Source organism: Perognathus longimembris, chromosome 9 (assembly GCF_023159225.1).
Source record: "Perognathus longimembris pacificus isolate PPM17 chromosome 9, ASM2315922v1, whole genome shotgun sequence".
Lineage (NCBI taxonomy): Eukaryota > Metazoa > Chordata > Mammalia > Rodentia > Heteromyidae > Perognathus > Perognathus longimembris.
Window position 1 is genome coordinate 62,351,501 of NC_063169.1, and position 23,933 is coordinate 62,375,433.

General features: G+C 54.4%; 1 protein-coding gene across 1 annotated transcript; it reads right to left on the reverse strand.

The window, feature by feature from the left end:
* Positions 1-2,799: 2,799 nt before the first annotated feature.
* Positions 2,800-16,136, reverse strand: Zc3h12d (zinc finger CCCH-type containing 12D). Its single transcript, XM_048354551.1, has 5 exons — positions 15,758-16,136; positions 9,619-9,758; positions 7,656-7,890; positions 4,793-4,899; positions 2,800-3,383 (listed from the first exon to the last, which is right to left on the reverse strand). Exons 1-5 carry the CDS (start codon positions 16,063-16,065, stop codon positions 2,800-2,802), a joined length of 1,374 nt encoding a protein of 457 aa, XP_048210508.1. The 5' UTR covers positions 16,066-16,136.
* Positions 16,137-23,933: the final 7,797 nt, after the last annotated feature.

Consider the following 23,933-nt stretch of genomic DNA (forward strand, 5'->3'; position numbering starts at 1 on the left):
CTGACAGCAGGGGCCACTGGCATAGGAGAAATGGGGAGCCCTGTTGACACTGCAGCTCCTGAATCACTCTGGGTAAACAAGCAGAGGCAAACCTACTTGCCCTATCGTAATTCCAGGGGCACAGCCTAGTGTGGGTGGCCCAGGGCACCACAGAGCAATGGCTCTCCCCGGGAAGTCACGGTACCAGCCCACACGCCACCGAACAGGTCTGGGATCCTCCAGCGCCCTCGGGACCCAGCGCCAGCACAGGCTTTCCTAGTAGTAAACCCGGCAGGCTGCTCACCCGGAGCACACAGGTTCCAGACTGCTATCAGCCCCAGGATTCGCAGCAGCCCCCCCCCCCCCCAACGTTCCTCTCCCAGAACTCCTTGCACCTGGGTAGGGACAGAAGCGAGGCTTTCCTAACAGGGCGCTCCTTCCTCAAACAGGACCAGAGTTCAGGGTGGCGGAGGACAGGGCCCGGCCCCCTGAGGTGAGCATGTATTTGACCCCTCTTTCCTTTCCTCTCTGGATCCACGGGAGGATTTCCTTACCTCACAGTGACTGGCCCAGGGGTGGCCCATCACCCCAGCAGGGCCAATCAGAACCCTTCCCTGGGACTGTTCTCAGGCTGTCTATTGAATCCTTCAGCTGGAAGGACAAGTGCCTAAGTCTGCCCGTAGAATGGCCCCATTCTTTAGAAGAAAGCTTAGAAGGAGACAATACACAGGAGGAGACAGACAAGGCTTACCAGGGTTTCCAGCCCCCAATCCCAAGCAACGCCCAGCCAGCTCCCCGCTCTCCATCTTCTACCTAAAACCAAAGCTGGGCTGCACTTTTCTTTGGAACAATGCCAAGATAAGTGGCTCCTTCTTGCCCCGAACATTCTGAGATTTGGCCTCAAGCCTCCTTCCAGACGGAGCCTCTGGGAAGGCAGCAGGCGGGCAAACAGGAGCATGGGTTCCTGGGAGCAGGCAGGAACTCCACGGCAGGTCTGGACCAGAAGAGCCGGGTGGATGGATGAGGCTCTTCCATCCGGCAATGAGGATGTCCTAGGCTAGCAAGCTGGCGGCCTCGGCCAGGAAAGGTATGTGCTCGCTGCGGTTCTGACGACTTTGGGGAAAGATGGATCCCAGCCCCTCACACGCACCCCAGAAAGAATCATTCTGGCTGCCAGCTGTGGAGCAGCTGTTTCCTCCGCCTTCTCCCCGAGCGCTGCATGTGAGAGCCAGGACCAGAGCGAAGGCGCGTGGGAGGGACAGATACACAGTTTGTCAGTAGAGTCCATCCAGGTGTGGAAAAGTGATTTATTTCTAGCATACAATCACAGTTACACACGAGGAACATCGCAGTTACCCGTCCTGTGCCAGTTTCTGTGTCACAAAGACATACGAAGACTTTGGAAAATTTCCAAAGGGGATTGTACTTGATATGTGCCGGTCCTTCCCTTTGGGGGGTGTTGGTCCTAACTCAGTGAACCAAGTCAAATAGCTTTACAGCTTACTAAAATTCCGCTGTGTCCTTAGAAGAAGCGGTTTAAACATTTCTGACTGTAAATTAGCAATGGGGCCATTCCCCAACAGGACACAAAGAAACAGAAGGCAGTGACCAGTAGCAAGAGGAGAGGGGAACTTCTTCAAGACAGAGGTCCCAAGACAGCAAGGCAGCAGCCTCTGGCCAAAGCAGGTGAGGAATAGATCTGACTGCCACCAGGGTCAAAATCTGGTTTAAAAAGAGGAAGGGGTAAAGGGCATTGGTGGCTCCCACCTGTAGCTACTCTGGCTGGAGGAGGAGGAGGAGGAGGCAGTACTGCCACTACCTGGCAAGGGGCGGCGTTTGCACGAATTTCCCCTGAGACCCCGCCTCTAGCTGTGCTGACAACACATGCAGCCTAGAAAGAAGCAGGAAAGCCTTCGTTTCCCTGTGGCGTCACCTGGTGGCTGGAAGTTGGGCATTCTGGACTGGCTTCTTCCCACAGGTGTCTCTGTACTCTCAGAACTGCTGAGCCCCCACATCCAGAATGAACTACCAGAATAGCGGGCACCACCTAGAGATGCCAGGCCCCTGACATGTAGGGGTCTAGAACAGACTTGCTCATGTCATGTTCCTTGCAGACCCAGAGCAATCGCTCTCTGGAAAGAAAGAAACAAACAAACACAAGTACAAATGACAGTGGCAATAAACCTGTACCTAGAGGTTCCTAGGCAAAACAAGATTACGATTCACACCTTACTGTAAGGTGTGGCTTCAAAGGGCGTGTTCTAGAAACCGCCAAGATAGATGGCTAAAAAGGAAGAGACAAAGGGAATGTCTACTAATAACCCTACCTAGTCTGGAGACTGGAAGCAGAAGGAGTAAGGTTCAAGGACAGCCTGGGCAGAAAACTTTACAAGAGCCCATCTCAATCCATCGCTGAGGTGCAAGGCTGGCCCTGGGCAAGAACCCAAGACGCTATGTGAAAAGTAACTAAAGCAAGAAGGGGATGGAGACCGGGCTGGGGGCGCACGGGCAAGGCCCAGGGTTGCAACCCCAATACCACAGCAACGACGACAACCACCTAAGAAAGACGGGAAGGAAGCCAAGACACCTCCCAGACACCAGCTCCTCCCCGGGAGAGCAGCTCGTGCATGTGACACACCCTTCGGCCCAGTGGAGGCCAGGATTCGTTACCAGCCCCTCGGGAACCGGCGACCCTGGGCCGCCCTCACGTCCCGTGGCGTCTTCCCCATGCTGTGGCTTCTGTGACCACGGGTGGGAAACACTCGCAGTGGGACCCAGACGACTTGGCCTGGGACAAAGCGTGGGGGCCGCGGGGGAGGCTCAGCCGGGATGGCCGGGACGGCCGGGACTCCGTCCCCAGGCGCCCCCGGGGGCGTCCCCCGCCGGGAAGGACAAGCCAAGGCCACCTCTGCTGGCCGACTGGGCGGCTCCGGGGTCCTTCGGGGCGCCCTGGCCGCGCCCCTCCATCTCCTCTTCGGGGGTTCGGGGCGCAGATCCTCCGCCCAAGGCGCCGTCCCCCCAGGTCGGCTCCGCCCAGACCCAGCGGCTCCCGGGGCGCCGGGGCTGCAGCGGCGGGAGCTGCGGGCCGGGCGGGGACGGGAGCTCGCAGCGGCCCCGGGGGCCGCGCCCGCCGGACCCCAGCGGCCCGGAGCTGGGGGCGCAGGGCGGGGACTCGAGGCCGCCGCGGGCCGGGCGGGCGCCGACGGCCAGTCGCGAGAAGCTTCCCCGCAGGGGGGCCGGGTCCTCCTCGGGCCGGGGCTCCGGGGCCGCGCCGCGGGGCTCGCGGGCACTGGGCGGCCGGGCCCGCGTCTGGGCGCGGAGCTCGTCGGCCACGGACAGCTGCGCGCGGCGCGGCCGCTCCGGGTGGGAGAACTTGCACTTGATGCCGTAGGTGCACTTCTTGCCTAAGAGCCGGGAGGAAGACAGAAGGAACTCTGGGTGAGAGGCGGGGGAGGCTGAGCAGGCCCCGCTAAGGGCGGGGGGGGGGGGGGGGGGCGCTGGCCTCTCTTCATGGGGATCCCTCCCTACAGCGCTCCCTCCCCACAGACACTCACCCCACTACCACCCCACACTTCACTGCCCTAGAGCCACCAGAAAAGCCCCCTGGACCTGGCAGGTCATTGGGGCACAGGTGGGAGGGGGGACACGCAGGTCCGCAGTGTGGCCATTTGTCCAGGATCACCCCCTTGCCTAGGGTCTGAGAGCAAATCTCTGGGTCTGAGGACCTCCAGCCTCAACCCCCTCAGCAGCCCTCTGGATGGGTCAGGCCTGGGGGCGGGAGTGTGGGTGCTCACTGGGAAGGACTGTGCCTCTAGCTCTGCCTCCGTTCCCATCCCTGGCCATTAACCATTGCTCTCTTCCTGTGCTGATCGCGTGGTCAATAGGGGTCATCTCTACACAGCTCTGTGGGGTTCCAAAGGGAGCAGCCTGGCCAGCCCCAATATAACTTCAGGCTAACAGAGAAGTGGCTTTGAATGTCCTCCAAGGTCTCATTGAACTTGTGTGAGCAAGAAAAACAAGCCCTTTGTTGGCAAGATAACTTGCAAAGGGCTGGGAAGGTGGCTTAGCATTAGAGTGCATGCCTAGCATGCATGAAGCCCTGGGTTCAATTCCTCAGCACCACATATATAGAAAAAAGCCAGAGGTGGCTCTGTGGCTCAAGAGGTAGAGTGCTAGCCTTGAGCAAAAAGAAGCCAGGGACAGTGCTCAGGCCCTGAGTCCAAGCCCCAGGACTGGCCAAACAAAAGCAAAACAAACAAAGATAACGTGCAAAAAGTAGGTTAGATAAAGGGCTGGCTAGACGGTTGGCTGTGATATAGTCCTTAACTCATTTTTTTCCCTCCTTTCAGCAGTCCTGGGATTTGAACTCAGGACTTTGAGCTTGTGCAGCAGATGCTCTAGCATCTGAGCCATGCCTCAGGCCTTGGTCGAGGTTGGACTCAAAATTTGACTGAATCTCTACTTCACCTCCTAAATCGCTGGGAATCCAGGCATGAACCACCCCACCTAGTGCATCCGGAAGTCTGCAGTGGGCAGGTCTGGCGGTTAGGTGCAGGGGGGGTCAGGCGACAAGGCTGGACGAGGCTGAGCTCTGAAACTCGGGACACACAGCTTCCTCAGCCCCAGCCTGGCCCTCTGGGTCACTCTGCATCCAGGACACACAGCAGTGTCTAGGATGTCAGCTCATCCTTCCAGTAGCCTCGTCAGGACACTGCAGCCCAGAGAGCCCAGCTGCCTCTCCATAGCCACACAGCTGTTTGAGGACACAGTGTGGGTTAGAACCCAGGGCCTGTGAGGTGTGAGTGCCACCCACCATAGGGGCAGTGCTTCCAGGATGGCTCTGGGGGCCTCGGCTTCCTGCTCAGGAAGTTGCTCAGGGTGGGTCCTCGGCGGCCCAGGGGGTCATCGGGAGGCATGAACCTAAAATACAACCAGAGAGGGGTCAGCAGCATCTGCAGGAGGGCTGAGAGGGCAGGCCCAAGCCGCCCACTGAACGAACCCCAGGTGGCACGAGTCAGTCCATCCAGGAGCTGCCGTAGCATGCTAACAGCACGCCTGTCTTCACACTGGGCCAGGCCCACCCCCTGAAGCACCCGCTCTCCACACGGTTCCCTCTGTGGACCCGGCCAGCAGGCTCGGAACACTCTAAGAACTCCTCGAAAATGGACCCGCTTAGCCAAGCACCAGTGACTCACACCCGGATTCCTAGCTTTTCAGGAGGCTGAGATCTGAGGGTCACAGTTCAAAGCCAGCCTGGGCAGGAAAGTCCCTGAGACTCTTATCTCCATTAAACACCAAAAACCCAGAAGGGGAGCTGTGGCTCAAGTGGTAAAGGGCTAGCCTTGAGTCCAAAAGCTTAGGCAGGGACAGCACCCAGGCCCTGAGTTCAAGCCCCGGGACCAGCACACACACACACACACACAGATACACAGACACACACACAGTCAGGCTTGTGCATTGCACACACTGCCTGGATTATTTTCCTCCAGGAAAACTGACATAATCCCTAGGGCTTCCCCAGCTTCACATGACATCGGGAACCCCGTGGTGTTCAACACTCCTAGGTTTCCAAGCGTAGGCCTTGTCTCATGTGCCACACTTGGCTCAGACCACATGGGAAGAGTCAGTGCTGCCCACGCCTTCAAGAAGCAGCAGAGGGCTGGGGATATGGCCTAGTGGCGAGAGAGCTTGCCTCGTATACATGAGGCCCTGGGTTGGATTCCCCAGCACCACATATACAGAAAACGGCCAGAAGTGGTGCTGTGGCTCAAGTGGCAGAGTGCTAGCCTTGAGCAAAAGGGAAGCCAGGGACAGTGCTCAGGCCCTGAGTCCAAGGCCCAGGACTGGCCAAAAAAAAAGAAGAAGAAGCAGAGCCTTGGGCCATGGACACACAGCCCCTCAGCTTCAGTTCTACAGACCCCTCCTCTCTCTGCAAACCCGGGAGCTCAGGGCTGCCTGCCCCTGCCCGCAACTCCTTCTCCGTGGCGCAGGCCCCTGACCAACAGGATAGGAATGTATACTCCGGGCTCAAAGGGAACACAACCGTCCAGAAGGAAAACTCCCATTTGCTGAGATGCACCTAAATACATCAATGTGGCAGGGTGCTGGTGGCTCATGCCTGTAATCTTACTCAGGAGACTAAAATCTGAATAAAGAAATAAATTCACAAAAACGTTTGTTCCCAGGAGACCTTTCTAAGCAGTACAAAGGTGATGCAGGAGGGCTATGAACTCCAAACAGGGGAGAGGCTGTTTCCATGGGGTGCTGTCTCCCTAAAACTCAGAGTCCTGCTGAGGTCCCAACCTGGGGACAACTGGGTGATTCCTGGCCCAGTGCGGCCTCTAGGGCACCGCCGCCTTCGGAACTGGGCCCTGTCCAAGACTCAAGGAGCCGCCTTCTGCAGTTATTAAAAGGCCCAGTGGCTTTGGCTCCTGGTCTCCCAGGAGCAGGAGCGGTGCCAAGAGGGCCCTGGGGACATGCCTGGGACGCAGGGGCACATGCCCTCGCGCGCCGGCAGCAGGCAGGCCCTGCTTCTGGCCGCCCCTTAGCCAAGGCCAGGGCCTCAGAACTTGGCCTGGGTCCCTGGCTGTCGCCAGGCCAGAAGCAGCCCTGATCCACTGGCCTGCCATCCAGTTACCAGACCTGCCAGATCATTCTAGGCCAAAGCTGCGCACTGCGAGCCGCCAGCCTTGAGTCTCTAGAAAATGGTAGTGAGGGTTACGTTGGGGTGACTGTTACCCAGCACCTGCCCTGGGGGGGTCAGGAGGACATCTTTTCCAGGTCTGGCCTGGAAGCCGCCATGTTGGCAGTGTCTCCCATGGAGTCCCGGCTCTTCCCACTGTGCCCACCCGTCTCCTCCTCCCCCCATCTTCCCTTCACTGGGCGGGAGCTGTTCATTGGTTATGGGGACGGGTGAACAGGTAGAGCCCTCCCTACCTGGCCGAGTCGGGGGGCTTGTCTCCACCCAGTGGGAGAGCCCAGAAGGAAGCTGAGCCTGCAGCTGTTTCTGAAGTCGGAGGGGTCCCCCCAGCTCGCAGTGAGCCTCACTAGTGAAGCCTGCAGACCTGCGACCACCGAGCTAGGGGCCTAGTGGACAAGCCACACCCCCAGCACCACCCCCACTTAGCTGGACAAGGGGCTCCCCCCAAATGCCTGCTGCCTGGGGGCCCCGGATATCCGTGTGATCACCCATACCTGTGGCATAGCTGATAGGCCCAGGACTGACCCGCCCAGGGGCCCCGTCTAAGGGGCCAAACCAACAGGTTTGCCTGCCCATTCCAACCAAGAGCCGTGAGCACACTCGGTTCCAGCAAGCCGAGGTCTCCGCAGCCCACTTCCCACGCCATTCAAAACAACGACGACCACGAACTGTTTTAAGGAGAGAAAATAAAAAAAGAAGAAAGGGCGTAGATGGTGACCCTCCCTACTCAGGAGGATGAGAGCTGAGGATCAGAGTTCAAAGCCACTCCCTGCTGCAAAGTCCTTGAGACCATCAGCGAGCAAAGAGCAGGCGTGGAGGCCTGGTTTACGCGTGGAAGAAGCTAGATGAGAGCGTGAAGCTCCCAGTCCAAGCCCCAAGTACTGGGGGGCGGGGGAGGGGGGAGAGAGAGTTTCCGGGGGATGCTGGGTGAGCTGTGGCCCCCCAGCCCTCCCCCGCCGGGCCCCCCCCCCCGTACCTGTCATTGACGAAGGAGAACATGAGCAGCCTCTGCTCGATGAACCACCTCCACTCGGGGTTCTCGCTCTGCAGGTCCCGGTAGTTGTCGTTGGAGACGATCACGCCGTCCTGCTCGTAGGCCACCTTGACGATGTAGCGGTCGTCGTAGCACACCACCCGCTTGCCGTTCACCTTGCGGGAGGGCGTGTACACGAGCACCTCCTGCCGCTCCAGCTCCTCCAGCACGTGCTGCTCTGGGGTCACACACGGACACCCCCCCGCTTCAGCCCAGGGAGCTTCCCGGCCGTTCCCGAGACCCCCACCCCGCCGCAGCAAGTGAGGCGGAGGCGGGATGCCAGGGCGGGGAAGGAACGACCATCCTCCCCAGGCGCCCCAGTGTGTACTCAGCAGGCTGAGAGCACAGAGATTCTGGGCGTCTGCCCCATGCCTTTCATGACACACTCCGGACGATGACACCCTCCGTAAGGGAGAGCCGTAAGCTCTGTGTGCTGTACACCCCTGTAATCCCAGCTACTTAGGAGGTGGAGGGAGGAAGATCTCAGCTGAGGGTAGCATGGGCAAATGCATGACACCTTATCTGGAAACCAGTACTCCCTGGGGTAGGGCCGGGCAGAGGCGTAGCTAGCAGAAGGCTTCCTCATAGGCAGCCGCTCCTACGGAAACAACCTATACTCCTGGACAACCCAGTGGCTATGAAGAAAGAGGACGGGGCGAGGCAGGAGGAGGCCTGCCTCTGTGCTGGTCTCCTCATTCTGCCACTGGAATATGGCAGGCAGAGGCACCTGCTGCCCCTGCTCCCTGTAGGGCTTGTGGAAGAGAGAGCGGCCAGGGGTGAGCTATTCAGGGACAGAGCTGCATGCAGGGACAGAAACCCCTTGGCACTTGCATAGGTTTATAGAAAACCAGAGAGAGAGAGAGAGAGAGAGAGAGAGAGAGAGACAGAGACAGAGATATACTAGGATGAACAAAGAGACCAGATCCCAGAGAAAACAGAAAGCATTTGTAGAAATTAAGAGATTTTTTGAAATGCCCAAGAAGATGTTGCATCCAAAGACAAGAAAGCTATTTTATTTAAAAATAAAAACAAATGGAGGCAGGCACTGGTGGCTCATGTCTATAATCCCAGTTGCTCAGGGGGCTGAGATCCGAGGACTGCAGTTTGAAGCTAACCTAGGCAGGAAAGTCCATGAGACTTCTATCTCCAATAAACTACAAAAAAAAATCTGTAGGTAGAGCTGTGGCTCAAGTGGTAGAGCTCTAGCCTTGAGCAAAAGAAGCTCATGGACAGCACCCAGGCCCTGAGTTCAAGCCCCAGGACCAGCACAAAAAATATAAATGAATAAATAATAAACGTGAAACATAGAGTGGCGTGAGGTGAGTCCTCTAATGGTGACGTTGCTGAACTGGGGGCAGCTACGGCCTAGCCTCTGACACCTTGTTATAAGAGAATTGGGAGAAGAAAAAAGAAAACAACCTATTTATTTAAATCACAGTGTTTGATTATTTATAGCTGGTTTAAGAATTAAAAGAGAGCTGAGGGTCTAGTTCACTGTGTAGACCATTTGCCTAGCATGTACAAGGCCCTGGGCCTAATCCGCAGTACTGAAGAAAGAAAAAACAAAAAAGATAAAGAATTCCTTGGGTCTTAGTTACCCTTGCCTGGCAGAATGAATATTTCTTTCAGATCTGATTTGCTATTACAGGAGGAATATAGATCCAACCTTCCTTCGGAGTATTAAACATTATGAGAGAATTAATTTTGGAACATAATTGCTCACAGTAAAAGATAACCTATTCATTCGCTGAGTCAAAAGTATTTATTGAGCACCGCCCTGTGCCAAGGCCAAGCCAAAGTACCCGGCATGCAGTCAGTGAGGAGGGGACTCACCAGCCGTTGTGGTGGGGAGCACTACCAAGGACTAGTGCACAGCACCCCTCCCCATTTGCCTGGCCCCTCATACCTCTGATGGGGGTTTCAGAACGTGCTGGCTCTTTCCTCCACGACGGGACAAAAACCTTGATGTAGGTGTGTCCTCGGTCCCGGAACCAGTCCACAGCCAGCTGGATTCCCCGGCAAGAAAAGGCTTCTTTATTTCCATGGCTACAACAGAAAGACAGAGAAATCTGCAGAGACGTCACAAAGGGTCCTAATCGCCATCTTAGAAGATGATCACGATCCTGACCCACGCAATTCTGACCCACGCCAAGTTGACCCAGTGCATTCTTGGCTGAATACAGTAGCATATGCTTGTAAACCCAGGTATTCAGGAGATCAAGACCGCCGGGATTAGAGGCTGGCCTGGGCAAAAAAAAGTGAGCAAGAACCCCATTTAACACACAAGCACGGCAAAGTGATGCACGTCTGTAATCTCAGTTATTAGACAATCACGGGTAGAAAGACTATGGGTCGAGGCCAGTGGCAAGCAAAAGCATGAGACCTTATCTGAAAAACAAATAAGGAAGAAAAAAAAAGAAGAAGAAGACCAAGGGCATGACTCGGTTGATAGAGCACTTGCACAACAATAAAAGGTCCTAAATTTAAACCCTATTATTGCCGAAAACAAGAAAATAAAGTTAAAAAGTAATATATCCTAGAAAATTCTATATTTGTAGAGACTACAGCTTATAACCAGGGTACTGTGAGAGACACTCTGGCTCCAAGAAGGGAAATAGTCTAAGGATTCATTCATCAGTCACCTCCTTCACCAAAGCCAATATGGACTAACGTACAATGGATGAGTGGAGCCATCTGCAGAACTGCTCTCATCCTGAGAGATGGTCACGGGGTTTCCCAAGACCAAACAAAGAGGCCAACTCCCTACAAATTCCACCAGATACAGCAATGAGCCGTAAGAGAGCCATGAGAGCAGGAGGCCATTTCCTTCTTGAACATACAATGGATTCCATCAGAAGACACACACAGCAGAGCCTTGCTGACCTGCAGCCCCCTTACCTGTGAGTGACAGCACTGGCCTGACCATCCCAGACCAAGAACCACCCCCCCTCCCCTGCAACCAACATGCAGAAGGAGTTGATGCCACATAACCAGTCTCTGGGAGTCCAGGACTGGCCACCGCCATGTCTGTAGACCCCAATAAAGGCTGGAAGTCTCAGAACCTCCAGCACAGGAATCCTTCTTGAGCTCGTCACTTGCCCATCTGGAAGATGCACGTTTGCTCTGCTTTTACTTTGCTTTGCTTTGATAAATCTGCTTCTGCTTTGGTCTCCCCTGGGTCTGCCCTTGAATTTGTTCTCAGACAAGACCAAAACCTTCCGGCCCTGAGACCCAGTGACAATGAATGGCATCGGTGTGTGCCTCACAAAGCTCCATCCGGCAGCACAGAGGACAGTCATGGAAAGGAACCAGAACAGGCTTGGGGTGCCAGCTAAGAAGCAGCAGTGACCGGAACTGAGCTGCCAGGGATGGGTAAGAGCGAAAAGTGGGTGGATTTGAGAGCTCTTTAGAAGGCACAGCTCCAGAGCTCCACTTCTGATTAGACAGAGAGGGTGGAGAGAAGGCATCAAGGCGTTTGGCTCTCTGGCAGGGCTCGGTGGGGCTGCTCACTGACACAGGAATTCTGAAAGGAGATCAGGTTCAAAGCGGAAATGTCACCCACAAGTTGGGTCTTGAAGGCGCACTGAGCTGGGGGAGCTTTGTGACTGCCAGCTGGGTGTACCAAGTTAACGGCAAGGATTCAGGGAGGAGGCATGAGTAGTAACAGTTGGGGTTCACTATTGCTTGGGGTTTAAGCAACAGTAGAAGCCACAATGTGGACAGAAATAACTGATTGCCAGAGAGGAAGTGAGAGTTGGGGTGAGGAGTGTTTTGCAAGGAAGGGAGACAGATGGCAGATCTGAGCTATTCTCGCTTCCTTCAGCCCTTTATCCTCATTCACACCAATCTCAGCCGCTCACCACAAGGCCTTTGTACCAGCTCTTTCTTCCCTCTTGGCCTCATTCACTCCTACACCTCCTGTAAATCTCAGCTGTGTCTTCATTTCCTCGGGAACCGTGACCCCTGACTTCCTGGGATTCCTTCAGCACCCCACTGCCTTATTCACTGCTGGGTTCCTGGTTCCTTTCTGGTCATTGGTTAGGGCTCAAGAAAAGCATGCTGAGAAGAAGAGCACTGCGGGCAAAAGGGACAGTCATCTGGAAAGATCCTGGTGAGGCAGGACGTGGGTGGCCAGGGGCCAGGAGCGCAAGATGGCTGCCACCCTGGGAGAGGGCAGAGGGTCCTGAGCAGCCCAACCATGTCTGCATGTGGGTCATACTATGCTGTCCTACCATGACCCACTCTTGCCATTTTTCTCAGGGGATGGAGACAGACATAGGTCTTTAAAACAAGGAAGGCTATCTCTGGAAGCACTAAGCAGTCCAGCAGAAGCCAGGCTGTGTGCGGTAAGACATGCGGAGCCTGGCATGGCCGCCAGGGCTGGGGTTCTCCTCACCAAGAGGAGACATCCAGGCTGAGCTAGGGGCTCCAGCAAACCACAGAGCAAGCACCTTCATGCAGGGGCTGTGGGAGAGAAAGAGGACGGGGACACAAGTTCTTGCCAGTCCAGGGGGAAAGAGGAAAGGAGTTGGAGGGAGAAGGAGGTCACTCGCCTGGCCATCAGCGCTGTAGAAACATGGAGGATGAGCCTTGTTTTCAGTACAGCCTTCGAGGTTGAAAGCCTCAGTGTAATCCTCCCTTTGCACGGCTGCCTTGAGGCAAAGGATCCCAAAGCAACACCATGGGCCTCTTGCAGGCCCCACAGGCCTGGCGGGCTACCGGAAAGCCTAGAGCACTTGGAGCAGAGTCCACCAGGCCGCGCAGTGCTGGGGGTGGGGTTGCATCAATGGAAGGGGGAGAGGAACCCAGTCCCCACAGAGCCCGTCATGCTGGGGTCCCATCCCAGCCCCCACAGGGAAGTGCACAACCACAGGCAGTGCGTGCCTCGTCTCTGCACTGGTTTCGAAGGCTTCCTACCGGGAGGCATCGTTTCTGCTCTGTGAGCGGCTTCTTCACAGGCGTAGATGGGTCTGCCCGCCAGGCCACAAGGCACATGGTAGTCTCCTTCCATCACTGCCACAAGCTCTTGAGGAGGTGACCTTCACCTCATTTTCCCCTTCAAAATGTGCCCAGTGCTTTGGTCTCCGGGCAATGAGACCCTGACTGCCACCTGCCAGGTCTCCCTCCCTCTCATCAAGACCCCCCGGGGTCCCCAGAGCAGCTCCTCTGAATAAATAGCTCCTGCTCAGGTTAGGCCCCTTGGTGGAGTGATTAACACGTACTGGGAGCTCACTTAGAAGGCCGTGGGAAAAGGAAACAGGAGCCTCGAGATTTTGAATACTGGGAGGGTGGAAAGGGGAAGTGGGCTGGTGTCTGGCAGCCACAATGGGGTTGCTGTCACTCAGAAAAATGACACAATCTGGTTGTATACCACTGCACCCTTGACCAGTCCCCAAGAAGGCTCTGACGGGGTGAAGGGCTCACAAAACAGCCAGTGGGAAGCAAGGGAGAAAGGGAGGAGATGAGCTCAGGGCTCCGGGCTGTAGAGGGACATTTCTGTGTCCGCTCTGCTTTTTATTGGTGGCAGTCGAAACTGCTCCATTTTAACTGTCATGACTCTGGGCCTTCGCATGAGATCTCTGCCCAGCTCAGGTCGAAGGAAGAGAGGCAGAGCAGAGACTGCTTGGGGCACCCTGACCCATGAGAAGAGCAGAGCTGGATGCCGACTTAGGTCGAGGCAGAAGGCTAAAGTCAATCGGAACAGATCTAGAGGCTCAGAGGCCAGTATGACCTCATCTAGGCTGGGTATGGTGACAGGCAGGAGGATTGTGAGTTCGAGACCACCCTGGGCTATGCAGGGAGACCTTCTCTCAAAACAGTATCTTTGCCTCAAAATTTTTTTTGTCTTAATTTTTGTCTCACCAGTCTCTTTCCCACCTCCCTGAGAAGGCTAACATAACCACTGCAGCGTGGATGCCCGTCTCTGAACAATTCTGTCCAGCAGGAGAAACAGTCTGCCATGCTGCCTCTTCAACACTTGCCTGCAGAAAGGTTGGGGCTTGTGAGTCCACCCGCTCCTGACAAGGACATGCGGCCACCACAGCAGCCCCTGAGAGCCAAGGCATCCCTCCCCCCCCCCCCCCCCCCCGCGCCAGGCAGCTCCCGGCAGCTCCTCAGCAAGAGCCACCTCCTTTTTGCAAAAGTGCAGGTATGGGGAGGGCCCTTCCAGAAGGGTCTGTGAGTCCCTCGGGGCCATGTGATGCACATGTGGCACCTGAGGGGTCCCAACACCAGCCTTGGGGGTCAATTCCTCGCCACCACATACCCAGGAAAAGCCAGAAGGGGCGCAGTGGCTCAGGTGGTAGAGTGCTAGCCCTGAGCAAAAAGAAGCCAGGGACAGTGCTCAGGCCCTGAGTCCAAGGCCCAGGATGTGCAAAAAAAAAAAAAAAAAAAAGATAGTAGTAGTAGTAGTAATAATAATTAATAATAATATCTACTGAGATACAACTCTGTAAAGGCAATGGGGGGAAAGTTACTGTAAATCCAAGAGACTCTTATGTCTAATTAACCAGCAAAAAGCTAGACGGGAAGATGCGGCTCAAATGGTAGAGTGTCAACTGTGAGCCCCAAAACTAACCAAGAGCCAGAAGGTCCTGAGTTCAAGAACACACACACACACACACACACACACACACACACACACACACACACACACCAGAGCAAATGCTTTGACACAATATGCAGAAGGTGTGGAAATAGTTTGTGTCCCCTACCAAGGATGGGCATACCACTCCAAAATTCTGCTCTGCAAAGTGAGCCTCAGGGCCCAGGAGAACCCCAGCCTGCCTGCTGACACAGAGAGCCCAGGACAACCACCTTTCTAAATTTCTACCCGTCACTTGCTTTCTTTGTTGTTGTTGTTGTTGTTGTTTGCCAGTCCTGGGCCTTGAGCTTAGGGCCTGAGCACTGTCCCTGGCTTCTTTTCGCTCAAGGCTAGCACTCTGCCACTTGAGCCACAGCGCCGCTTCTGGCTTTTTCTGTGTATGTGGTGCTGAAGGATCGAACCCAGGGCTTCATGCATGCTGGGCAAGCACTCTACCGCTAGGCCACATTCCCAGGCCTTACTTGCTTTTTTAAACAGGAAAGCATGTGTGTTCTCAGCTATGAGTGAGCGATTTCCCATGACTCTACCCTTGGCCTGGCTGTAGCTCAGCCCAGGGCTTGGAGCAGTGCTCATCCAGCCCTGCCCTCTCCCCGGGGCAGGGTGAGGGGTGAGGGGTGGGGGGATTCTGTCCCAGCATGGCTTAGCCAAGCAGGCACAAATCCCCAGACACACGAAACCAAGCCGCCAGTAGTCACGCAACCACACCTGCAGCGTGAGGGGTGGAGGGGCACAGACGCTCCTCCCACCTCTAACACAGGGGATTTAACCAGTTCTACCATCCCCACAGCACAGGGGATTTAACCAGTTCTACCATCCCCACAGCACAGGGGATTTAACCAGTTCTTCCATCCGATGCTGAACTCCTGAGCAGACAGGGGCGGGTCCACCGGCACAGAAGCCGTCCCCAGCACCTTTCAGTCACTTTCCATCATGCACACACAGCTGGCTAGGGACAGAGTGAACCAAGTCACACCTACCGGCACCCGATCCACATACCTCCGGGGTACCCCCTGGCCTCCCCCACCCCTCAGGAAGCTCCGGACAAGGGGAAGCTCAGAGAGACTCCACAACTTGCTGAATTCACACAGCCACTGAGAGGTGGATCGGTGTCCAAAGCCCAGGGCTCGCGCCTGTCATCCCAGCCACTCCGGAGGCTGAGATCTGAGGATCAGGTTTCCAAGCCAGCCTGAGCAGGAAAGCCCACGAGACCCTCGTGGCCAATTAACCACCAAAAAAACGCAGAACATGGAGCTGTGGCTCAAGCAGCAGAGCTCTAGCGTTGAGCAGCAAAGCTAAGGGACAGCACCCAGGCCCTGAGTTCAAGCACCAGGACATGCAGGGCCAGTTCAGTGACTCAGTGCTCAGTGCTCTTGGGAACATAGAAAAAGAGTTCTCGGGGCTCCTGAGAACAGTGCCCCCGCAACCTCCACAGGCACGCTACCTCATGGCCACATTGCTGCCGTCGATCACTATGGGCCGCAGGGAGCTGGCCAGGTCGCCGTCGTCCTCTCCAAGCGCCCACCCAGGGGCGCGTTGGGCCGAGTCCTGGGCCCCGCAGGAGCCCCGGGGAACCAGCAGGGGCCCGGGGCTGCTGGGCAGCCCCTCCTGGGCCCCCGGGCGGCTGCCCGTGTGGATCAGCTCCTGCAGCACGTCGTTGACCAGGGCTCCGTCACCCAGCTTGCCCAGCACCCTGAGCACGTCCTCGCGGCTGTAGCCCAGCTTCTGGAAGAACTCCATCTTGCGCTCCATGGTGCGCCAGCCCGTGTCTGGTACGGGCTCCGTGTGTCCCCAGCTTCTTCCCGGCGAAGCCCCACAGACATGAGCTTTAAAAGAAACAACAGCGTTCATCAGATGTCTTCTGGGCAGCCTGGCAGCGGGGGGGGGGGGGCTGGGAGGCAGAGGGCAACTCCCTCCCCACCTCATCAGGAAATCAAGCGAACCCTGCGCCCCTCAGGGACTTCCCGCCGCTCAGTATGGCCAGGGAGCCCGCAGCTCCATCAGGCTCCGAGGCCCTTCCGTCCATGCCAGCCAGAGCCCAGCGCGGCAGGGGCTGAGCAGGACTCTCAGTGCCTACCACGGGCCCAGGTCATGGCTAAGGCTCTATGGGGAGCGAATGCTGTCTACCCGGATTCCTATGCTGAGGCCCCTAGTGCCAGAGGCTCACAGTGCCATGATATTTGGAGACAGGGCCTTTAAAATGAGGCCATTGGAGTGGGCCCACGTCCTGCAAGTGGGATCCTTACAAGAGCAGATGTGGGGGGCTGGGAAGGTGGCTTAGTGGTAGAGTGCTTGCCTAGCATGCATGGAGCCCTGGGTTCAATTCCTCAGCACCACATAGACAGCAAAAGCTAGAAATGGCGCTGTGGCTTCAAGTGGTAGAGTGCTAGCCTTGAGCAAAAAGAAGCCAGGGACAGTGCTCAGGCCCTGAGTTGTAACCAGGGAAGATGCTGGAGAAAGGTGGCTACCCACAAGCCCAGGAGAGAGGCCTCCAAAGAAACCAACCCTGCACACATCTTTTTGTTGTTGTTGTCAGTGATGGGGCTTGAACTCAGGGCCTGGGAGCTGGCCCTAAGCTTTTGTGCTCAAGGTTTGTGCTCTACCACTTTGAGCCACAGTTCCACTTCTGGTTTTGGAGTGGTTAATTGGAGATAAGAGTTAAGAGTCTCATGGACTTCCCTGTCCAGACTGGCTTTGAACCATGATCCTCATATCTCAGCCTCCTGAGTACCTAGGATTACAGGTGCGAGCCAACATCTTGATCCACAACTTCCGGCTTCCAGAACCCTGACACAGTGGATTTCATTGTGTCAGCACCTAGCCTGCTCTGGAAACCCTGGAAGATAATATGGGTTCCTGGCTCACACAGGGAAAATGGGCCTCTGAGTTCCTTCCTTGGCACAGTGATGGTGAGCACTACCACCAGCACAGCTCCCCACTCATTCATGTGGCTACTGCTTATTTCAGTCTGGAAGAAAGGGAGAGCGGGCTGGGAATGTGGCTCAGTGGTAGAATGCTTGCCTTGCATGCATGAAGCCCTTGGTTCGATTCCTCAGCACCACATAACCAGAAAAAAAAAAAAAAAAAAGAAGCTGGAATTGGCACTGTGGCTCAGGTGGTAGAGTGTAGCCTTGAGCAAAAGAAGCTCAGGGACAGTGCTCAGGCCCTGAGTTCAAGCCCTAGGATGGGCAAAAAAGAAAGAAGGAAAGAAAGGAAAGGAAGAAAAAAGAAGATGAAAGACAGTAACAGATTTGGGGAATGTGAAAGTATATTTGGTGAACTTTGTGGTTTGCATATCACTTTCACACAAATTTCCTTGCTTCAACTTCCTGTTACTCCTGGTGGGAGGAAAGAGTAGAGACAAGGGTTCTCCTTTCATGAGGGAGGAAACTGAGGCACAGAGAAGAGATAAAGATGACAGCTCAGCAAGTGGTGGAGTCTGATCATTAACAGGTCCCCCCAAGTAACTTGTCACTTGGAGTGGCTCAGAATAGAAGCAGCCTCTTGTTCTTCCAGAAGTGGAAAAGTCAAGAAACACCTGGTGGCCTCTCTCAGGTCACACGCGAGCAGCTGTGCGGTGATGAGTCCGTGCTCATTTTGGCACTCTGCGTTTGGGTGTGACAGAAACAGGCGTATTTCTCCTTCTTCCAAACGTCACGCGGGGCACGGGACAGCTGTTTTGTACAGAGGGGGCTGTTTCCATACCAAATGAGCAGCGTTTTTTCTAGTTCCGAATCTTTTTTTTTTTTCTCCTTTAGAACTTTAAAATCAACTTTGAGCCGGGCATGGTGGCTCCTGCCTATGATCCTAGCTGCTCAAAATCAAGAGGATTGCAGTTTAAGGCTAGCCTGGACAGAAAAGTTAGGACAATCCCTCAATAAACAGGTCAGGTGTTCGCCCTGTAAAGTCAGGGCTGGGGGAAAACGTAGGAGACCAGATCTGAAAAGTAACTCAAGTAAAAAAGGATTGGGGGAGTGAGGTGGAGCAAGAGCAAAGCCCTGAATTCAAACCCCAGAGCCTTCAATGAATGAGTAAAATCAATTTTGCTTTCTTTTAGAACAAATTTCTCCTAATAAAGAACAGGGTGAAGGGGCTGTTATCCGGAGCCTTCCTGCACCCCGGGGTGCCAAACCTCAGCCGAATGGAATGGCTTTTGCGCAGCGACACCCCAGCTGCTTGCTTTGCTTTTCTATTTTTAAAACCTGAAAGTCTACACAGCTTCATCTCAGTGTTCTTCCTCAATCTTGACTGGAAGTCACAAACAGCGAAGATTAGTAATAAAATCTGCAAAGAGGCCTCGTGAGCTCACGGGACGGTCAGCACCCCAACTCGGTCCCATGGGAAGACTTTCTGGTAGAGTTCAAAGCCGGAGACCCAAGGCCGGCGCCAGTGGCTCACACCTGTCATCCGGCTACTCGGGGAGCGGACACAAGGCCAGGGGACTCGATCTCCACTAAACTACCGAGAGCGCTGGAAGTGGAGCTGCGCACAAGACTTGAGCGAAAAGAAGTGCACCCAGGCCCTGAGTTCAAGCCCCAGGACCAGCCCATGGGCGCGCACACACACACACACACACACACACACACACGTACATACCACCACCACCACCACCACCCAAGAAGGGAAAGAAGAGGGTTAGACAAGGGAATCCCATCAGATGGGTTCTTCTAGAATCAGCCAACCCAGGTTGAAGACCCCAGGCCAAAAGTCTAGAACGCTCCAACTGCAAGACCCCCCCTGAGGAAGGAAGAAAGTAAAGGACGGGGCGAGAGGGGGAAGAAGCAGAGAGCAGGAGCCGGGCAGTGGGTCCACCAGCAGGCGTGCACAGAGACCAGGCGCTTCCTGTGACATTGCCTCTGGGAATCTAGCCACCCCCCCCCCCCAAATGCAAACAGGCCCCTCGTTCCTCATGCTGCGTCATCTGTGAGTAAAGTGAGGGCAAGAAAGGTTTACATGACTTACCCAGGGTGGCTCGGCTGTGCAACAGAAGAGGCCCCAAGAACCACACTGCCTGGGGCCTGGGCCCGAGGGCGCCTCCTAGTGGTGGGCTTCACAGGCCTGTCCCCGGCCCCGGCCCGGCCCGGCCCCCAGGGCTGCTGTGGGTGCCAGGGGCCCACTCCACAGAAACCCCCACAGCGGACCCCCACGGGGAGCAAGGGTCAATCGGAAGTTCCCTTCACATCGCCCGACCCCCCTGAGACGAGCCGTCCTGTCTGCTTTCTTTTTGGTTTTTCAGTTAAATGGAAAGCCCTAGAGACAAAGATTTCAGTCTATGAGATTGGCTTTAAAAAATTGTGGTAAACTATAGAACAATAACAGAGTTTGAGTTTTAATCCCTTTCCATGTTCAGTGCCACCGTGTTAAGTACATTCACATCTGATGTAGACCTATGAAAGTCTATACCAATGAGTAGCCACCCCCACCCCATCCCAGGTTCTGGAAACACCTTTCTACAGTCTCGAGGAATTCTCTGGTGTGGGTGCATACACAGACGGGCTGAGCTCAGGTCCGCAGGCTCTCCCACCGGCTTTGTCACTCAGGGCTGGCTGGCATTCCTACCACTTAAGTCACAGGTCCACTTCTGCCGGTTAATTGGAGAGGAGAGTCTTGTGGACATTTCTGCCCAGACTGGCTTTGAGCTATAGCCCTCAGATCTCAGCTTCCTGACTATCCAGGGTTGCAAAGGTGGGGCATAGTGTCTATCATACCATATGTGAGTGGAATCATATAGCTTCCATCCTTTAGTCAATGTTTATTTACTTGGCATAATGTCCTCAAGGTTCACCTATGGTGTAGTATGTGTTAGAAGTTCCTTTTATTCAAGGCTGAATAACATTCCATTGGGTATATAACCCACACATTATCCATTCATTTATCAATGGGCACTTGGGTTGTTTCTACCTCGTGGCTACTGTGACAATCGCTGTTGAGAACATGGCCTTTTGTTTTCTTCTCCCACATGTCCCCTGGTCTTTTCTTCACGCTGTGGGTCACTTTGGCTGACTGGGGGGGGGGGGGGTCACAAAATATTTACACTGTGGATCATGTATATCCCACAATGACTCTACATTGACCTACTACTCATAACCACCCATGTGTCGGCACTCCAAGATGGCATCATCTGGTCTTGAGAAAGGTCCACCATCTAGGGTTTGGGGGTCAGGGCTGGGGTGTTTTATGACAGCAGGGAATTGCTCACAACTATCTTTACCACAATCAGACTAAGATGGAGCTCACTTTCTCCATCCTTCTACTCAGCGTGGTGGAGCCCGTCAGAGGAGGATGGGGGTGGGGCCCCTGCCAACCGTTCCCCAACTGCACTGAAGCCAGGAAAGGAGACCTCACCAGACGTGGAGACCTGCAGTCACTCTGGTGAGCACAGAGACAGCGTAAAATGGATTCTAAGACACTAGCCAGAGGTGTGGCTTAAACAGAGCAGCTCCGCTCCCCCTCCTCAACAAAATCCTGGCTAAAAAGCCAAAATCCAATGCAGTGGACACCTAACAGAAAGAGGAAAGATGCTTGCCTTGTTTATGTAGTTGGAGCTCTTCAAATAGTTCCAGGTTTGGGAAGTCCTGGAAAACACTCCCTCCAGGACTGCCGTCCAGCCTGCCCGCCCCCCACCCCACGGCCAAAGTCCACAGTCCAGCCCCATGGACTGAGTACTCACCAGGCAGGCTTCCCCGGCCGGCTTGGGGTGGGCGTCCTGTCCTGCCAGCCAGGGCCTGGGCCCCCGGGGGGTGCGCGTGAGGAGGCAGGGAGTCGGGAGAGGCTAGGGGAGGCCAGCCAGCCCGGCCACACTCCTGTGAGAAGCCACTTCCTGCACACAGAGGCACGTTTGGCCGTAAAGGTAGTTGGGCTTTGAGTTAAAAATAAAAGGAAGTAAGCAATCGGCTGGGGACAGGAGGCAACCGGGACGGTGAGTCACGGAACCAAAGTTCAGCAAGCACATGCCCCGCGAACCCCCCTGGGAAGGGCAGCGTGGCACCCTGAGGAGTGCCAGGCGAGCCCCAGACAAAGGCACCTGCTCGCAGCTGGGAAGGACGCCCGGGCTCCACAGCTGGACGGCCATGGAGCTCGCACCATCACCACCCTCCCCGTGCAGACCCCGGGGAGAGCTGACATGCGTGTGCTACCTACAGTATCTGTGTGATAGGTTACATCAAAATGTCCCAGAGGCGGGCGGAGGGGATCCTTCAAATGATCCCAGCAGGCAAGCTCAAGGTCCTGTGTTCACGCCCCTATCACGCCCGCAAAGAAAAGTCACGAGCCAAAGTGTCCCCAAGGACAATTGTTCTCACAATGCAGGATAACATGATTATCCTTTGATAAGTGATTATAAGGTCTCAGGTTGATATACGGAGACTAATTAGTAAATGATCAAGCCCCACCCCCCCGCAACAACGAATTAAACAACAAATTCCTTATAGCTAACAATAGCTTTCTCAAAGCTATGGTTTTCAAGAGAAATTTTTTTTTTTCTGATACTAAATTTGGGGAGATACGGAAGTTCGGCTGTTGAGTAGTCGCATCATATTACATTAGTCTTCAGTTCTGGTCCCAGGGAAGACACAAGCAGGGGTCCCCTTAGGCCCATTTGTCTCTGGCAGCCCCCTGAAAACAGTATGACCTTATACCTCCCCTTAGGTGGGCATTTCCACAAGGAAGCCAGCCAGCCTCATCCAGGAGCCCTGGTGCTTCATATTAAGCCACAGACTTACAGAAGCCTGTGGCCAATGGGCTCCACGGCTGATGTCTTGCAAACCTGAGATGAGTGAGGGACATTTTGGTTTTTGTTTTTTTTAGTGTAGCACAGGAACCAAAGAAATCCTCTGAAGAGACTGCCAGCCTCCTTCAGGCTGTGTACTTCATAAAAGATGAGAGCGGGCAAGGAATCTTAAGAAGCCAGGTTTATGTTCAGGGTCAATAGCACCTCTGCCCGGCCTAAGGGCCAAGGGCAAAGCACCAGTTATTCACAGTGGAAGGAAGACGTGCCTAGGCTCAGCGCCCCCTACAGGGCCCCCGCTGCATCCGCCAGTGGCGGCGGCAACCCCCCTTTGTCTAGTGGGCCATTGTGCACTCTGAAGTGTAAGAATGGATCTCACAACCACTGTCACTTTCATCTCCCTGGCTGCAGGACCTTTCCCCGTGGCTGGGGCAATTTCCCTACTCTTCTCTTTTCCTTCCACTGCCCATTTTCCTGTTGGGTGGCCTTTCACTTTTTGATCTGGATTTGTTTTTATATAATCTTTATACTAAGTCTTTATCATTTTGTCCATGCCATAACTTTAGTACAAGCTCACAACCTAGCATCCTAAATTTACGTTTGTTACTAATGCTTGGGGTCCTAAAGATACTTTACTTTTGTGTAATCAAAAGAATTGATTTCTCCTTAATAATTTTCTTGTTTAAGAAATCCTTAAAGGGGGGGCTGGGAATATGGCCTAGTGGCAAGAGTATACATGAGGCCCTGGGTTTGATTCCTCAGCACCACATATACAGAAAATGGCCAGAAGTGGCGCTGTGGCTCAAGTGGCAGAGTGCTAGCCTTGAGCAAAAAAGAAGCCAGGGACAGTGCTCAGGCCCTGACTTCACAGCCTAGGACTGGCCAAAAAAAAAAAGAAATCCTTAAAGGGTGAATGAATTCAATATTTCTAGGGCGTTCCAGAGTAAATGAAATTTAGGCATCGACTGAGAGGCACAAGGAAACCTGACATGAATAGTCCTGTGATTGGCGAAAGGATAGTCCTGTGATATGGAGAAAGAACTGAGCTCAGGAAAGACTTAGAAGTCTTTTTTTTTTTTTTAATCATCTTCACTGATCCAGTGTGGTGATTTATGCCTATAATTCCAGCCATTAGGAGGCAGAGGGCAGGATCGTGAGTTTTCTGTCAGCTTGGGATACATACAGACTGTTCCAAACATACTAAAAGCAGCATTTTTACCTAAGTTGAATTATTGTTGTCCCACACTAGCTGTTTCAATATGGTTTTAGAACACAGCTACTTTCAATCACAAACCCTCAGGAAGCCAGAAGCTTGGGAAAATGGACAGTCCCCTGAAGGGTCCTAATCCCCGGCCTTTCTCATCAACCAATGGGAAGGAAGCAATGATTCTCCAGGGTAAGCATTCTTAATCAAGTGCTCCACTACAGAGCTACATCCCTAGTTCACCTTTGCTGACTTCTGACCAACTGCTGCAGAAGCTTTGCTTGATCTCTGCCTGCATTTTGCCTGTTACAGTGGGCTGAATTGTGCAACCCCCTCCCATGCCAAAAATAGGTTCCAATCCTAACCTTCCGCAACCATGAAGGTAACTGGATCTTCGTAATGTAACCAAGGGGAGATGCAGTTGTACTGGGTTAAGGTTGACCCTAAACCCGATGGCTGGTGTCTTTATGAGAGGGACATTTGGATGGACACACAGAACGGAGGTCATGTGAAAACAAGTATGAGTGAGAGAGTGGTAAGCCAAGGAACACACCAGAAGCTAGGAGGCAGCAAGGAAGGTTTCATCCTTAGGCCTCCAGAGAGAATGTTTGGGGTTTGTTCTCAGAGTGTTCTCAGCAGATATTTGCTGTTTTCTATGAGGACAAGTGAGTGTGGACCACATAACTTCTC

Coding starts and splice junctions, on each gene's coding strand:
- Zc3h12d (XM_048354551.1), bottom strand. CDS start 16,065: ATGGAGCGCAAGATGGAGTTCTTCCAGAAGCTGGGCTACAGCCGCGAG. Junction 4,900..7,655: donor TTCTCCTTCGTCAATGACAG/GTACGGGGGGGG, acceptor GTTGTATTTTAG/GTTCATGCCTCCCGATGACC. Junction 3,384..4,792: donor CTGGAAGCACTGCCCCTATG/GTGGGTGGCACT, acceptor CCCGGCTCTTAG/GCAAGAAGTGCACCTACGGC.